The sequence below is a fragment of the Oncorhynchus tshawytscha genome, linkage group LG29, assembly GCF_018296145.1.
Source record: "Oncorhynchus tshawytscha isolate Ot180627B linkage group LG29, Otsh_v2.0, whole genome shotgun sequence".
Taxonomy (NCBI): Eukaryota; Metazoa; Chordata; class Actinopteri; order Salmoniformes; family Salmonidae; genus Oncorhynchus; species Oncorhynchus tshawytscha.
In genome coordinates this window covers 17,080,527-17,097,988 of record NC_056457.1, presented here as the reverse complement: position 1 = coordinate 17,097,988, position 17,462 = coordinate 17,080,527, and the positions used below count along the sequence as shown (strand labels likewise).

The window sequence follows — 17,462 nt, the reverse complement described above, 5'->3', positions numbered from 1 at the left end:
CAAAAAGTATAAGAACAAATTTACTCACCTACTTCAGATATCCACAAAAATAGATTCTTATACCTCCTAAAAACCAATTCCTTTGTTAACAAAAATACTTTCATCATTTCCATGTCCAACGTTTATGTATGGATGGAGACTTGATACCTGTAGTGTAAGTACTTTTAAAGTTACTGTATTTCCTTTATACATTTTTTGATGACATCACAAAATAAAAACCAAGATGACATTAGTTTTCCACAGCTAATTTCTGATCATTCCTCACGCCCTTACGTTAGAAATATTGATCCAGTTTTCACTTTTTGAACGTGTTAAGAGTTTCAGCGGGAAGATTGTTAAAAGACATTCCTTTGGGTTGGGATTAAAGAACTTATGTAATGTATTATTGTTGTGACTGCTTTAAATTAAAGTACCATGCATGTCAAATGTGTATGCAAAATATATAAAATATATAGCAGAAAAGCTGTCAAAAAAAACATATTTGTCCTCCAAAGAGGGGGGGTGGTGGAGGGGTTAATATTTTTTTTTAAAGACATTCCTTTGGTTAATACTGGAGGATTTTGGAGAGGGAGATCTCTGGATTTCCTCTCCTTTAATTTATGACAGGGTGCAAGCTGTCAAACCGGCCCAGTTCCCCCCTCTCCTCTTCTGTGGGTGAGAGAGGTCTGGTTACTGTCAACCATTGCCAAGCTGATCTGATCCATTGGTTGATTTTTTTGTGATTGCTGATCGGTTCATTTATAATTAGTAGGTTTTGTTATGTTTTAACAAACCGTTTATTTTTGTACTATGTATTGTAAAAAAAAAAATGGTGTGGTTTTTATAGAAACCCTTGGTTCTAACACTTGTATACCGTTTATGAATTTATTTTTAGCTGTATTGTTGTTTATCACTTATTTTCTTTGGTGCAAATAAATTAAACCATGCTCGATGGGCCTTCACAATAGCGTAATATTCAAAAACATTATAAAAAACACATTTAGAGATACTAAATGTTAAGGTGTTTTATTGACAGAACCAGCAAACATATTTCATGAAGCCTTTTCCTGAGCCCTCAACATCAGTAATCCCACCAAGAGCCCAGGCTTCTCAGTCCAAGGCCCACATTGTAGACAGGCAGTGAAGTAAAGAGACCAGGCGGATATTATTTGTTTTTAGGAGGAGGATTCCTTGGTGGGGAAGGGCAGCTTCAGGTACTGGTACCACTGTTTGAGTTGCCGCGGCAACAGCAGCAGGACTTTCTCAGTGAGGAAGAGCAGTGCTTCCTGTATGGCTGGTCGAAGCAGCTGATTGGCTGGCATGGAGAGGACCAGGAGACAGAATTTCTCCTTCAGAGGTAGATGAGAGACCGGGTCATGTTCATTTGGCCCCAAATGGGAAAAAAACAGACAAACAGGGTGATTCTTGTCCAGTAAAAAACACTTGTTCTGAGTTTCCGTTACAAAACATTTTACTACGGTATGCACTAATGAATACAGCCCAGGTTGAGTATGTTTCTGTGTCTTCTAGGAAGGGGGAACATTTCAAAATGCAATGCATAGATCGGACACAATTGCCTATTCTCTGTGACAAAGACTTCCATACCTGGGAGTAGGGGACCCTTTTGTTAGAGAAGCTTTGAAATGCTGAGATCTTCTGCAGTATGCTGTTATATTTGGGGTCTCTGTCGCCGGACAGTTCTGTGGCCTCACTCTGCAGTGTTGCAAACCTGTTCATACATGATTAACATTTATTTTGTTCCATTTATAATTCTATTACATTTTCTTACAGGAAGTGAAGATGAAGAAAAGCAGTCAAGGAGTTTCAAGCAACTTGAAATGGTTGAGTTATATATACCACATGATGTTTGTATGAGAGAGGGGAGAAAGCACCTACCAGAGACCAGTGGTGGATTTGGGCTCCTTCAGCTCACTCTTCAGAGAGGCAAGGAGCGAAGACAGACCAGCATCGGTCTTGGAAGCCATTAGAGCATCGAAAAGAGTTCTCATCCTTTCCTCACGGTACCTGAGGACAGAGAATGGGACTACAATGAGTCGCCGAGTAGGGCATTTTGACGACAAATTATCACTTTTTGGTCATTACATTTTAATCCATAAATTTGATTCCCAGTGAAAAGGTGGGCCTGAAACCAACTCCTTTTATGTTGTTTTCAAATTGGTTGTGTTTCTACTTCTTGTCATTGCCATAGGGGACAGAGAACTGATCAATTGTTCCTTGAATGGTTTCCTATTCATATACCCTCTATGTCAACAGGTGTGGTACTGTGTGGCTCAGTCAGTAGAGCATGGCACTTGTAACACAAGGTTGTGGGTATCGATTCCTGCTGGGACCACCAATACATAAAATGTATGCATGCATGACTAAATAGCTTTGGATAAAAGCCCCTGCTGAATGGCATGTATTATATTAACAGGAACATCATCCAGAACAAATGATCCTCTATAAAAATGACCTGACTGTGACATGTAGATACTTCAAGTTGAAACTTTATTTGTCCCAGAGGGCAATTGGTTTTCACAGCAAAGGGGCATAAAAACAACATTGAACATATAACATTCACACGGATCACAATGTATAGTTCTAGTGAATTACAATGAGCTACTACAGCAAGTCATAGGGCTGACAGTGTCCTCCTCACTTTTTCTTTTCAAACACTCCTGACTTGACCTGGATGTTTAGAACCTTCTTCACATTCAGGTATTTGACCTTGGCTCTCTCCAGCATGGCTGACTGGTCTACTCTAGGCCTAGGCGAGGGAATGAAAAGAGCACCTTAATCTTTACATCTCAACCATGTGAATAAATTATCAATTTTACATACATTTTGTTGGTTTGTTTCACACTCACTTGACTGTTTTCTTCTCTAAGGATGCTGTCGGAAAAGAAAACAGGTGACTATAGAAGCAAAACGTGAAAGATACTGTATTCACAACAGTGAACGGATTCATCTTTGTAGAACACATTGTAAAAATACTATGGCTCAAACGAAAGCTTTGCCATTCCCAAAACAAACATATCATTTTGCCATTTCAAGGGATTTGTACTGAAGTGATGTGTTTGGCAAAGGGTGGCACGTAGTTGGTGAGGAACACAAATGCCACAATCCATCAGGAATTCATGCTGTGGCAGAATCCAAAAAGCCACAAGCCACAATGTAACCAGGGTGACACTGCACATGGAGTCTAGTCTCACTATGATACGGTTGGCTGCATGTATTTCCTGTGCCTTAGGGCAATAATCACATCAATAAGTGTTACAAAGCCACAATGGCTGTGTCTGCTAAGTGGGAACATGGCACATCGTTGTTGTTGTGTGTGGTATTGTATAGACTGACTGTTCTCATCCAGCAGCAGTAGTAGCCATGGGGGTATGTCTCCATCTCCGTCTGGATCTCGCTGGCCAACCTTACGCCTGGGCCCAGACTGCAGAGCTTTATATCTGTGATTATTGACCAGCAATGTACTACAGTATGGAGGGATAGATCAGCAATAGCTGATGTTGTCATGTCAATTATTGTTCATCATTCTCTTACCCTGTGGTTCGGATGGTGGTCATCTTTGAGGGCTCTGAAATCCACAAGAGTCAGTTTAATGATATCGCAATTCATGAGACACGCAATAGGTGGTCCAATTATCCAATTGATTAGGTCAGCATGTATTATTGTTTAATTGAATTTATTTGCACACCAAAAAAGTGAAAGACAAACAGTGAAGATAAAATAAAAACAAGGTATGAAGGTGTGCAGGTGAGGTTGGAAACAAAGAGGGCTTGTATGAAAACACCACAAAACAATATACTGTATATAGAAAACAGACTGTCACCTGCGGCATCCTGGTGACCGATGAAGGTGTCCCACACGTCAGGGGTGCCGTTGTGACAGTCATCGGGGGCCAGAGACACCAGGCGTCCAATGGCATTCACTGGAGGGTTGTAGTAGCTGTGTGACTGCTTCAGGATGATTTTGGTCTTCTCTGTGTCCTTCATGATGACATTCACATAGTTGCTGTTGAGAGGAACCTGGAATACAGGCTGTCAGTATTAAATCACCAATCAAATGTATTTCATAAAGCGCTTTTAACAGTTGTCACAATGTGCTTTACAGATACCCAGCCTAAAACACCAAAGAGCAAGCAATGCAGAGGCAAAAGCACAGTGGCGTGGAAAAATTCCCTATATTAACAATACAACATACAGTAATAATAGATAGGGTTGCAAAATCCCAGGAACTTTCAATAAATTCCCTGGTCTTCCAGAAATCCTAATAATACGTCACACACATGTTGTTTTATCGTTTTTCTTGTTTATTTAGTTGTTTTTGTTGTACTAGCTGAGTCTCACCAGTGTCTTCAGGTCTTTGTTTCTCATGTGAGAGATGCCACACAGGACCATGTAGATCCACTGCAGTTTCTCTGAGAACAGCTTCTGCTTCCTGTCCTGTATCCTCCTACGAAGAGAACAGGTGAAATACAACATGCTGTATGTCAAGCAGGGGAAAAGGCCACCAGAAAGTCCCAGACAGAACTATGAGGAACATTTCTTATCAATAAGAAAAATCCAGCATTGCATGGGAGTATGATGGATAAAACTGCAGCAATCTATGTGTCGTAGCAGTATTTGGTTTGATTACAAACTTCATTCAGGAGAAACAAACAGGGACAGTGCACAACGTACTGTAGGTTCTCCTCTTCCTCTGGGTCCAGTGCCTGTTGGTTCATGGTCATGGGGGTTGGTGGCACAGTCTCTTTATCAGCTGAAGAGAAAGAAGGATCAGAGTGCATGGATGGGGTCAACATAGTAGAATGTAGTAGTAGCATTGTAATTCATTCTGCATTGTGCTTTAGGTGACCAACCTGACATGGCTCGGTCACATGATGTCATTAGCGATGACTGTTTATCCTTTACAATGAGAACATAGTAGAGACATGTATTCTTCGTGTTACAGCAAGTGGTCCTAACATTCTATACAGTTCAAGAAGAATGAGGTTTTCAACAGTGAATAGAACCCAAAGGCTGGAATTCATCGCCGGAAGTCCAGAACAAACAATCACATCTCAGTGCCATAATAATACTCAGCAACAATTCTAATAACTATGGGGAACTAAACAAAAACACATTTTGAAGTTTCCTGAGTTCTGTTTTCCCGCAGTGCATTACCTGGTCCCTGAGGCAACATATGAGGGGGCGTCCAGCGTGGAGAGCACATCTAATGGAGGCCATCTCCCTCAGGTAGTGCTTCAGCTGGAGGAAGCCATCCAGGGTCTGGCTCTCCATTGGAGGGGCTGTGACGTTCTCCTAAAGAGTGTTGAAATATATACTATTCAAATATCAAATACATGAATGTGATAATGAAGAAGGATTTACTACATGATAATGAATTATGTTTGGTCACAATTCTAGAGTTAAGTCCCTCCCCCTTTGCTCTCCCCCTCTCTCACCTTTTTAGCCTTCTCCTGAGTGAATTTGCTGGAGATCACTCCACCTCCTGACTTTTTGCCAAACTTCTTGTCCCAGTGTGTCTGCCATAGAAAGACTGAGTGAGGACCAGTCATTTTAAACAACTACTGTATAAACAAAACAATGAGTTGATTATGTGTGTGTGTCCGTGAATACGGATGTGTGTGTGTGTGGGTGTGTCACCTTCAGTGACTCCTGATCCTCTGACGTTAACCAGGTTGAGAAGAGATCAACGTTGTCAGAGTAAAGCATTCCCACTGTTTTGTATGGTCTATCCAAGGGACAAGGCATTACTTTAAGTTGAACGTTTATACACACACACACACACACACACACACACACGTCACGGATACCATCACAGTTGAAAATGAATAACATTTCATTCATACTATACAGTGCCTTCAGAAAGTATTCAGACCTTGACTTTTTCCACATTTTGTTACATTACAGCCTTATTCTAGAATGGATTATATAAATAAAAATCCTCAGCAATCTACACACAATACTCCATAATGACAAAGCAAAAACAGGTCGAAGAAATTGTCCGTAGAGCTCCGAGACAGGGTTGTGTTGAGGCACAGATCTGGGGAAGGGTACCAAAACATTTCTGCAACATTAAAAGTCCCTAAGAACAGTGGCCTCCCTCATTCTTAAATGGAATAAGTTTGGAACCACCAAGACTCTTCCTAGAGCAGGCTGCCCGGCCAAACTGAGCAATCGGGGGAGAAGGGCCTTGGTCAGGGAAGTGACCAAGAACCCGATGGTCACTCTGAAAGAGCTCTAGAGTTCCTCTGGGGAGATTGGAGAACCTTCCAGAAGGACAACCATCTCTGCAGCACTCCACCAATCAGGCCTTTACGGTAGAGTGTCCAGATGGAAGCCACTCCTCAGTAAAAGGCACATGACAGACCACTTTGCGTTTGCCAAAAGGCACCTAAAGACTCTCAGACCATGAGAAACAAGATTCTTTGGTCTGATGAAACCAAGATCGAACACTTTGGCCTGAATGTCAAGCGTCACTTCTGGAAGAAACCTGGCACCATCCTTAAGGTAAAGCATGGTGGTGGTAGCATCATGCTGTGGGGATGTTTTTCAGCAGCAGGGACTGGGTGACTAGTCAGGAAAGAGGGAAAGATGAACAGATCAAAGTACAGAGAGATCCTTGATGGAAAACTGCCCCAGAGCGCTCAGGACCTCAGACTGGGGTGAATGTTCACCTTCCAACAGAACAATGACCCTAAGCACAGTCAAGACAACGCAGGAGTGGCTTCAGGACAAGTCTATGAATGTCCTTGAGTGGCCCAGCCAGAGCCTGGACTTGAACCCAATCTAACATTTCTGGAGAGACCTGAAAAATAGCTGTGCAGCAACGCTCTCCAGCCAACCTAACAAAGCTTGAGAGGATCTGCAGAGAAGAATGGCAGAAACTCCCCAAATACAGGTGTAGCTTGCAGCGTCATAGCCAAGAAGACTCTAGGCTGTAATCGCTGCCAAAGGTGCTTCAACAAAGTACTGAGTAAAGGGTCTGAACACTTATGTAAATGTAATATTTTAGTTTTTTATATTTAATAAATTAGCAAAACTGTCATAAAATGTTTTTTCTTTGTCATTATGTGGTATTGTATGTCGATTGATGAGGGGGAAAACAAATATTTAATCAATTTTAGAGTAAGGCTGTAACCTACCAAAATTTGGAAAAAGTTAAGGGGTCTGAATACTTTCAGAAGGCACTGAACTTTAAAGTGTAGGAAATGGTCAAGGATATAATGTCATACTTGTTAACAGGGGAGAAAAAGCCTTTTCTGAGCATCTCCTGTCTCCTGTCATAGTTCTTCTTAGCCTGGCCATTTTGTATGAGGACATACTTTGTGTCACTGCGGGTGACAACCTTCTCAGGTAAGTAGCTGTGCGCTTGGAAAACACAAAGCAAAATGTGCTAACAGTCAGTAATTCATTGCATTAATTCAAACGTCATCCATTATCTCAAGTGGCTTTTCATGAAGTATTGTGACACATTGTACAGTAGCCTAGTAGGGCCATTCGCTCACCTTTTTTGAAGTCGGTGGTAAACTTGTGCTTGATGTAAGTGATGAGCTCTTGGTCTCTCTCAATAAGAGCAGCTATTCTCCTGATTTCTTCAGCCATGAGGACGGAGGGGAACAGGAGGCTGGTTGACAAATGAAGGTAGTAATGTATGCGTATTTATATTGCAAATCAGTGGTCATTTCTACTTGTTTAATTTATCGTGTGTGTGTACATGCAAGCCTTGGAAATGAAAACATATATGCTGTATTACTTCAATAAACGCAATCTCAAATAGCTGCCTGTCCTTTTTAATAGCCGGCCAACAGCACACATTTCAGCTAATCAACTTCTGCTTCACATAAAGGTTGGGCCTACATGAACTGTTTACAAGATTACCACGAGTCATTAAATACGAGTCTTGTAACATGATTCTATATTTGTGAATTATTATTTGTGCTCAAATAATTGTGTAGGCATAAACAGTAGGTGAAGCACCTGGCCAAAATATTACCTTTGGCCACGCTCTTCACACGTCAATTACATTAAATGAGTTGAAAATTAAATAGGCCTGCAAACATAAGTTTTGCAACAAAAATAAACTTTAGGAAAATCCTACCGTTTGGCAAGCGTGTTGATAGTCATCTGTTAGCAATTTGGAAGGAACGTCAACAACGTTCTTTACATTCACCGCGTCACAAAGCGTGTTCTGTCATTTAGATTATATTTCGATTATCATACCGGTGAACGCGCGCCACTCCTTTCCCTCATTAATTTGACCTACAATGAAATAAACATTTTCCAGATGAAGGTGTCCGTGTTGCACTTAAAAATATTAAGTGGGTGCATTGACAAATTGGAAAATAGCCCATGATATGACACTGCCCCTAAATTGGTATGGTAAAATGATGAATAAAATTTTCATTTTCAGTGGTAATGAGTAGTATTCCAACAATGTCCAGCAGGGGGAGCAAAATTTAATGCAAGGATTGTCAGTAAATTGGACTATGAGGTTTATGTCCTGGCCGAAGTTTTACACTTGAGAGTTGCTCAAATATACCTCAAATCACACACCGCAAAAAAAGTGGAACACTTTATATGTTGTCACTTAGGACATTCTTTCTGTCATTTAATGAGTCTGTCAAACTAGGTCCAAAGTAGCTTACTACAGCCCCAAGGTAGGTTACTGCTCTCAAGGTAGGCTACTGAAGCCCAAGATAGGTTACTGAAGACCAAGGTAGGCTACTGAAGCCCAAGGTTGGTTACTGCAGACCTTTTGAATTAGTCTGACTCTTCTTCAGGATTCTTTGAGACTCTATCTTGTATTGACACCTCTGCAGGCCTAACCAAAGAAATGACCTTTGTAGTGGAGACTGATAAACAGGAAAGACAAGTCATTCAATCATGTCACATTATCCGTTTTGTCACCAAAGCCCCAAATACTACCCACCATTGCGACCTGTACGCTCTCGTTGGCTGGCCCTCGCTTCATACTCGTCGCCAAACCCACTGGCTCCAGGTCATCTACAAGACCCTGCAAGGTAAAGTCCCCCCTTATCTCAGCTCGCTGGTCACCATAGCATCACCAACCTGTAGCACATGCTCCAGCAGGTATATCTCTCTTGTCACCCCCAAAACCAATTATTTCTTTGGCCGCCTCTCCTTCCAGTTCTCTGCTGCCAATGACTGGAACGAACTACAAAAATCTCTGAAACTGGAAACACTTATCTCCCTCACTAGCTTTAAGCACCAGCTGTCAGAGCAGCTCACATATTACTGCACCTGTACATAGCCCATCTAGAATTTAGCCCAAACAACTACCTCTTTCCCTACTGTATTTATTTTATTTATTTATTTATTTTGCTCCTTTGCACCCCATTATTTTTATTTCTACTTTGCACATTCTTCCATGGCAAATCTACCATTCCAGTGTTTTACTTGCTATATTGTATTTACTTTGCCACCATGGCCTTTTTTTTGCCTTTACCTCCCTTATCTCACCTCATTTGCTCACATCGTATATAGACTTGTTTCTACTGTATTATTGACTGTATGTTTGTTTTACTCCATGTGTAACTCTGTGTTGTTGTGTGTGTCGAACTGCTTTGCTTTATCTTGGCCAGGTCGCAATTGTAAATGAGAACTTGTTCTCAACTTTCCTACCTGGTTAAATAAAGGTGGAAAAAAATAATAATTATGAAGCCCTGATGCTCTCTGTGTAATCTTCTGTACGGTACTGAGGGTTTTTACCAGGACAGCCACACATTGAGAAAGCCCAGTTCTGTTTTTTCGTTTAGGAGCTCAGGGACGGACCTCTGGGCTAGGAGCCCCGTGGAGGGAGGTGGGGGTGATTGTCCTGAGGCGACCCCTCCAGGCAGCATTGATGGTTTTTCCCACCATCTCTTGGCCTCTCCAGGTGCAGGGGGTAACATGGTAACATTGTAATCCCACGCAACAGGATGGATCCTTTCCTGGTGAGTACTGAGTACCAACCTTTCCAAGCCTCCCACCACCTCCCTCTCATCCTCCTCTTCCAGCCTCTGACTCATGGTGCAATCCCAGCTGCATCTTTTTCCCTCTCACAGTGCTGGGAATAGTAAGGGAAATGTTATTGTCTTGTGTAGCGCATGGGAATGTTTGATAGTAATACAAATCGTTTGGTGCTTAGCAACTGCAGTCTCATGTCCATAGGGGGAATATGTATTTCTTCACATGTAAGCTTTGCCAAAGTTAATCTCTTTAGAGATATCACTCTATAGAATGGAGTAATTATTTTTCCAATGACTGCTGAAATACAGTACACTCCTTATGCAATAGCTTGGGACAGTCCGTAGCTGTTCTAAATGCACGCAGATACATTAAAAGAATGTAGTCTCTGGTGTTCAGTAGTCGACTGTATACATGATGACTTCTAAAATAGTTGCAGTCTTATACCTCCTGCGCTATACAATCACGCTGCTTCCATTTGGGCTTGTTTATTATTGTAATGTCTGCAGACAGTGAGTACTACTATACCGAACAAAAACATAAACGCAACATGCAACAATTTCAGATTTTATTGAGTTATAGTTCATATAAGGAAATCAGTCAATTGAAATTAATTCCTTAGGCCCTAATTTATGGATTTCACATCACTGGGAATACAGATATGCATCTGTTGGTCACAGATACCTTTTTTTAAATGTAGGGGAGTGGATCAGAGAACCAGGGAACTGGAACACGCTGTCGTACACGTCGATCCAGAGCATCCCAAACATGCTCAATGGGTGACATGTCTGGTGAGTATGCAGGCCATGGAAGAACTGGGACATTTTCATGTACCGATCCTTGCGATATGGGGCCGTGAATTATCATGCTGAAACATGAGGTGATGGCGGCGGATGAGTGGTACGACAATGGGCCTCAGGATCTCATCACGGTATCTCTGTGCATTCTACTTGTCATTGATAAAATGCAATTGTGTTCATTATCCGTAGGTTATGCCTAACCATACCATAACCCCACCGCCACCATGGGCACTTTGTTCACAACTTTGACATCAGCAAACCACTCGCCCACACATATGGGGTGGCAGGGTAGCCTAGTGGTTAGAGCGTTGGACTAGTAACCGGAAGGTTGCAAGTTCAAACCCCCGAGCTGACAAGGTACAAATCTGTCCTTCTGCCCCTGAACAGGCAGTTAACCCACTGTTCCTAGGCCGTCATTGAAAATAAGAATTTGTTCTTAACTGACTTGCCTAGTTAAATAAAGGTACAATTTTAAAAAATACACGTCGTTGTGTATTGAGGCCGGTTGGACGCACTGTTAAATTCTCTATAACAACAATGCAGGCAGCTTATGGTAGAGAAATTAACATTCAATTCTCTGGCAGCAGCTCTGGTGGACATTCCTGCTATCAGCATGCCATTTGCACACTCCCTCAAAACTTGAGACATCTGTGGCATTGTGTTGTGTGACAAAACGGCACATTTTAGAGTGGCCTTTTATTGTCTCCAGCACAAGGTGCACCTGTATAATGATCATGCTGTTTAACCAGCTTCTTGATATGCCATACCTGTCAGGTGGATGGATTATCTAGGCAAATGAGAAATGCAGGGATGTAAAAATGTATGCAAAAATTTGAGAGAAATAAGCTTTTTGTGCATATGGGAAATTTCTGGGATCTTTTATTTCAGCTCATGAAACATGGAACCAACACTTTACATGTTCAGTTTTTTTACATGTTCATCTTTTTTGTTCAGTGTACATGCTATAGACATGAAGTATTCACAGAACCCCAGTGCCACCGGAGAATGTCAGGCGTCCTCTATCAGAAAGCCTTGTCTCTTTGGCTGAGCTGCACCACTCAGTGCTGACGGCCCTTAATGTCTCACATGAGGTTTCACTAAAAAACGTCGTTTCCACTGGCAAAGAGACTCTTATCATGTGGTTTGGAATTGCCCAGTCGGCCATCACCTCACACTTTCCACAACTATTTCAGCCAGGCAACACAAGACCGGCTAGTTGTAGTGGAATTATAGTTATCCTTTGAACTGTATGATAAAAGCTTCAAAACATGTTCTGATTTACACTGAACACACTTAGGTTTGGATCGTAAATACTTTAAGAAAACCATATGGAAATATTACTCCTCATCCAACATTACCTACAACTTGGAACCTCGTCAGGGGATTGAACTTGATAAGAATTTAAGCTTTGGCATCAATTTGTCTTCATATAACTGAGGCCCCAGAGGGAAAAAGTGAGAGGGTTAGTGATAAAGTTTGATAGAGCATCTGTAATGATATAACCATATAGTATGAATTTATTATTAATGGACCACCATAAACTCCTGTTTATTATCAATGGACTCCCCCATAAACTCCTGTTTATTATTAATGGACTCTCCCATAAACTCCTGTTTGCCAATTTGGTGTTGTTGTAGTCGTTGTTGCCATAGCAACCGACCGGACCCCAAGGAATTTCAAGAGGAAGGCAGAGCACTGAAAATGTATGTATGGTTTGTGTACTTTGAAACTGTAAAATAAGAGTTACTGTAGTTTTCTAAAATACTCAGTGCACACACTCATGCATGCACACATGCACACACACAAGTTAACCCATGCACTCTCGCTCTCTATCTCTCTTTCATTTTGTCTCTGTCACAGAATATTATTCTATATTATTTAAATGTATTTCAAGTCGACTCAACTACAAACGATTTTGCTTCTCCAAAAGCCCCTTTTTAGCACGGCTCCTTTATGAGTCATGACAGACACTCAAAGATATCTGTTTAAAAGGCCCAATAGTCGACATGTTGTTCACGTTTGGACAGAAGTAGAGATGTCTTATTTCCTCCGTGTAAAATTGTAATCGCTGCGACCTAAATTATAACCAGAGCTAATGAAACCTAATGCAAAACACTACACATTAAAGGTGAAACTTTCCCCAGCAGTCATATTATCCCCCAGCAGTCAATATGTTTGATATTTCCCTGAAGCTTCTGGTTGTAGCTCAGTGACTATTGTCTCAGGCTTGCCTTGCATTAAGGTAGGAAAGGCCTCCCGGGAGAGACAAGAGTTTGTTTGTTTTCATGCAAAGTCTACCAGTGTCACGGCATCCCATGCCAGAAGAACTAACTAAGGCTCTCAAATCGGAATGTTCGCCGCTTACATCCACAACTGAGCCTCGCACGTCTTTCTTGGCTGCCGAGAATCCCATTCTCCAAGCCCTGGCAAAGTGTAGCATAGTCATGGCTCATAGCACACATTCTGTCACAAAGGCGAACATATTTAAAGATGGTAGAATTCAGATATGATGTCATTGTTTTAGCACTATCCACTGAGTTTTTAAACTAAGGCATGTACATTGTACAATAATAGTGAAGACTGCAAAACTATGAAATAACACATGGAATCATGTAGTGACCAAAAAAGTGTTAAACAAATGAAATTATATTTTATATTTGAGATTCTTCAAAGTAACCACACTTTGCCTTGATAACAGCTTTGCACACTCTTGGCATTCTCTCAACCAGCTTCATAAGGTATTCACCTGGAATGCATTTCAATTAACAGGTGTGCCTTGTTAAAAGTTAATTAGGGGGATGTATTTCCTTCTTAATGCATTTGAACCAATCAGTTGTGTTGTGACAAGGTAGAGTGGTATAAAGAAGATGGTCTTTTAATAAATATGGCTAAGTCCATAACATGGCAAGGACAGCTCAAATAAGCAAAGAGAAACAATAGCCAATCATTACTTTAAGACATGAAGGTCAGTCAATCCGGGAAATCTGAATAACTTTGAAAGTTTCTTCAAGTGCAGTCAAGCGCTATGATGAAACTGGCTCTCATGAGGACGGCCACAGCAAAGGAAGACCCAGAATCACCTCTGCTGCAGAGGATAAGTTCATTAGAGTTAACTGCACCTCAGAAATTGCAGTCCAAATAAATGCTTCACAGAGTTCAAGTAAAAGACACATCTCAACATCAACTGTTCAGAGGATACTGTGTGAATCAGGCCTTCATGGTCGAATTGCTGCAAACCACTACTAAAGGACACCAATAATAAGAAGAGACTTGCTTGGGCCAAGAAACACGAGCAATGGACATTTGACCAGTGGAAATCTATCCTTTGTTCTGATGAGTCCAAATTTGAGATTTTTGGTTCCAACCGCCTTGTCTTTGTGAGACGCAGAGTAGGTGAACAGATGATCTCCGCATGTGTGGTTCCCACCGTGAAGAATGGAGGAGATGGTGTGGTGGTGCTTTGCTGGTGACACTGTCAGTGATTTATTTAGAATTCAAGGCACACTTAACCAGCATGGCTACCACAGCATTGTGCAGCGATATGCCATCCCATCTGGTTTGCGCTTAGTGGGACTATCATTTGTTTTTCAACAGGACAATGACCCAACACACCTCCAGCATGTGTAAAGGTTATTTGACCAAGACGGAAGTGAATGAGTGCGGCATCAGGTGACTTGGCCTCCACAATCACCCAACCTCAACCCAATTGAGATGGTTTGTGATGAGCTGGACCGCAGAGTGAAGGAAAAGCAGCCAACAAGTGCTCAGCATATGTGGGAACTCCTTCAAGACTGTTGGAAAAGCATTCCAGGTGAAGCTGGTTGAGAGAAGCTCAAGAGTGTGTAAAGCTGTCATCAAGGAAAAGTGTGGCTACTTTGAAGAATCTCAAATATAAATTATATTTTCAATGGTTTAGCACATTTTTTGTTACTACATGATACCATCTGTGTTATTTCACAGTTTTGATGTCTTCACTATTATACTACAATGTAGAAAATAGTGAAAATAAAGAAAAACCCTTGAATGAGAAGGTGTGTCCAAAGCTTTAACTGGTACTGTAGTTCAATGTGCCAGTAAATCAGCACAATCTACTTTTTCTTTTCTTTCAAATTGCCGGCGTCTTGAAGATACAATTGACATCATATATACTCTGCTAATGACCATACAAAAAAAAACAGTTACGGAGGGCAATGTACAATACGCCGTCTTTATGGACCAGACATAGGACATTTGTCCGACATAGGGCTGAGAAATCCGCCTTTGAACCATATGCTCGGTGCACGCTTGTCGAGAAGAAAGAGTAGGTGAGGGAGAGAGGAGGAGACCAGGAGAGGAGGATACAGGCCATTTGTTGCATTTTTATGTGTTCATACTTTGGACCCCCTCCCCCCACTGTCTGATATGGGAGAACTCTGTTACTGTAGGCTCATAACTCCTCACTTGAAAGGCTATGGTTGAAACTGACAGCAAGTTCAACATATATACTTCATGACGAATGAGACTAGAAGCAGGGGAATAAAGGAATGATCTCCTGTGGGAGGATGTAGTGTAGCTGTGGAGGCAGGTGACTGTGTGTGTGTGTGTGTGTGTTCATTCTCTCTATTTGCGTGTGTGTGTTTATTCAGATTATACGTGTGTACATGCTCAAATGTCTGTGTTTACGTGTCGCACACACGTGTGTAGTCCAATGTGTACACATCTGCTTCCACATGTGTGTGCAAGGATATTGCCATGGAGGAAAGGGTGTATCATGCTACTGCTGCAGGGCTGTTTCCCTCCCAGGCCTCTCTGCCTCCACACAGCTCTTTAAATGGGAGGTTTGTCTCCATCAGTGTCCGCCTACAGGCTTCTGGAAAGAAAGAGCAGCCAGGGGGGACTAGCTTCTGTGGAAGTACACTTTAGGGTTGCTCAAATCCTTGAATTTCGATTCACACTCCTATCTTGATCAGGCCCTCATTTGAATGTGGTGATTTGAAGGTGATTTGTTAGTCTGCAAGAATGACAGATATCAGGAAATACAGCATTGCATCCTGTGTAAATCATGCATCGGTGTCTATTGATGATTTGCTCAAAATGTCTTAAACACTGAGCAGTACACCAACACAATAAGGTCAACATATTATAGACTATACACATTTTCTAAAGGCTTTGGCTTACAAAACCCTCATCTGTTTATTATAGTGCCTTCTTCCATTAACTAGAGTAGCTACTGGCTACCTGGCCGTAACTGTGATCTAATCATGTCCATAAGTGGTATTTCCTTCCCCTCTGTCACGGATCCCTCCGGAACTTTCATTACTCACACCTGTCCCCTATTCACACTGATTAGTACCTTCATAAGTGTGCCCTTTGGTTTCCATTGGGCTGTCGAATATTGTTACTATGTCCGTTGGTGCGTGTGAGTACCTGTGCTGTGTGTTTTGGCTTTCGTGCCATTGTGGATTGCGCAGATTATTACGGGTCTCGTCCCATGTGTTAATCATTGTGCGCGTGTGTTATTTATTCGAGGTATTCCTCGCTCTTTTGTTTGAGTTTCAACCCTGTGTTTTGTATGGTGTTTGTTTGATCTTCGTCCCTTACACGGCACTCCGTAATTTAGGCTTAATAAAAAAAACTATTACACATTCCTGCGTTTGTCTCCCGATCCTTCATGCCAACGTGACAGAATAATCTACCATTAAGGGAGACAGTGGGAATGGCCCGTCCAACGACGCTGCGACTGGCCCGTCCAACTACTCCACAACAGGTCCGTCCGACGACGCAACATCAGCAGCTGCAACTGGCCCGTCCGACACCGCCACAACCGGTCCGTCCGACTCCAGTGCTACTGGTCCATCCGACGCCGCCTCAACTTCGGCCGCGGCAACTGGCCCGTCCGAGGACGACACTTCAGCAGCTGCATCAGGTCCTGATCGACCCGCACTGCGTTCCTACGATCACCCTCAAGACCGGTGCCGGGGAGGTACTGTCACGGATCCCTCCGGAACTGTCATTACTCACACCTGGTCCCTATTCCCTTTGATTAGTAATTGCATAAGTGTGCCCTTGGTTTACCATTGTCCTGTCAATTATTGTTCCAATGTATTTTGGTGCGTGTGAGTACCTGTGCTGTGTGTTTTGGGCTTTCATGCTACGTATACTGTGCAGATGATTACGGGTCTCGTCCCGTGTGATAATCATTGTGTATTTATTTGAGGTACTCCTTGCTCTTCTGTTTGGGTTTCTACCCTGTGCTTTGCATACGTGTTTGTTTGGTCTTCGTCCCCGTGCCTTTACACGGCACACTGTAATTTGGGAAATAAAAACCCGTATTATGCATTCCTGCTCCTGTCTCCCGATCCCTTATACCAACGTGACACCCTCTCCCCAAAGCCTGTCATATAAATCTTGCTCATCAGTAGCCGTCTTGTTTGTGTATCAGACGTCAAGCAAATACTGTGGGATATCTGCTGTGAAGATCATCACGGGGGTGAGATGGACTAACCATGTCCAGTTAGACTCAGCGGACCCCCGCCTCCCTGTAACCAGAGAACTTCCGAATCGGGAGCCCCCGCAGGCTACTGTACCCTGCCAGGTTGCCAAGACCCAATGCCAGGCCTGCTGCGCCAGGCCCGTTGCTAATTCTGATGACACTGTGGAGGGGTTTATGTGGATACTGTTTTGCTCTGTGTGTGTGTGTGTGTGTGTGTGTGTGTGTGTG

At 42.3% G+C, this 17,462-nt stretch overlaps 1 protein-coding gene across 1 annotated transcript; it reads right to left on the bottom strand.

Annotated features, from left to right (window-relative positions):
• Positions 1 to 989: 989 nt before the first annotated feature.
• On the bottom strand, positions 990 to 8,344 carry LOC112227545. The gene is made up of 17 exons (XM_024392350.2): positions 8,095 to 8,344; positions 7,502 to 7,620; positions 7,229 to 7,364; positions 5,637 to 5,724; positions 5,435 to 5,515; positions 5,154 to 5,291; positions 4,850 to 4,895; positions 4,671 to 4,749; positions 4,338 to 4,443; positions 3,821 to 4,016; positions 3,532 to 3,565; positions 3,334 to 3,437; positions 2,847 to 2,871; positions 2,639 to 2,746; positions 1,876 to 2,004; positions 1,585 to 1,708; positions 990 to 1,328 (listed from the first exon to the last, which is right to left on the bottom strand). The coding sequence occupies exons 1-17, from the start codon at positions 8,118 to 8,120 to the stop codon at positions 1,155 to 1,157; spliced, it is 1,713 nt and encodes a 570-aa protein (XP_024248118.1). The 5' UTR covers positions 8,121 to 8,344; the 3' UTR covers positions 990 to 1,154.
• Between the last annotated feature and the right edge of the window lie 9,118 nt (positions 8,345 to 17,462).

What these genes read in the sequence shown, in the direction of transcription:
- LOC112227545 (XM_024392350.2), bottom strand. Translation starts at nt 8,120, where the DNA reads ATGACTATCAACACGCTTGCCAAACG. An exon ending in ACCACCATCCGAACCACAGG is followed by an intron (nt 3,438 to 3,531) that starts GTAAGAGAATGA and finishes CAATAATCACAG; the next exon opens with ATATAAAGCTCTGCAGTCTG. An exon ending in AAATCCACCACTGGTCTCTG is followed by an intron (nt 1,709 to 1,875) that starts GTAGGTGCTTTC and finishes ATGTATGAACAG; the next exon opens with GTTTGCAACACTGCAGAGTG.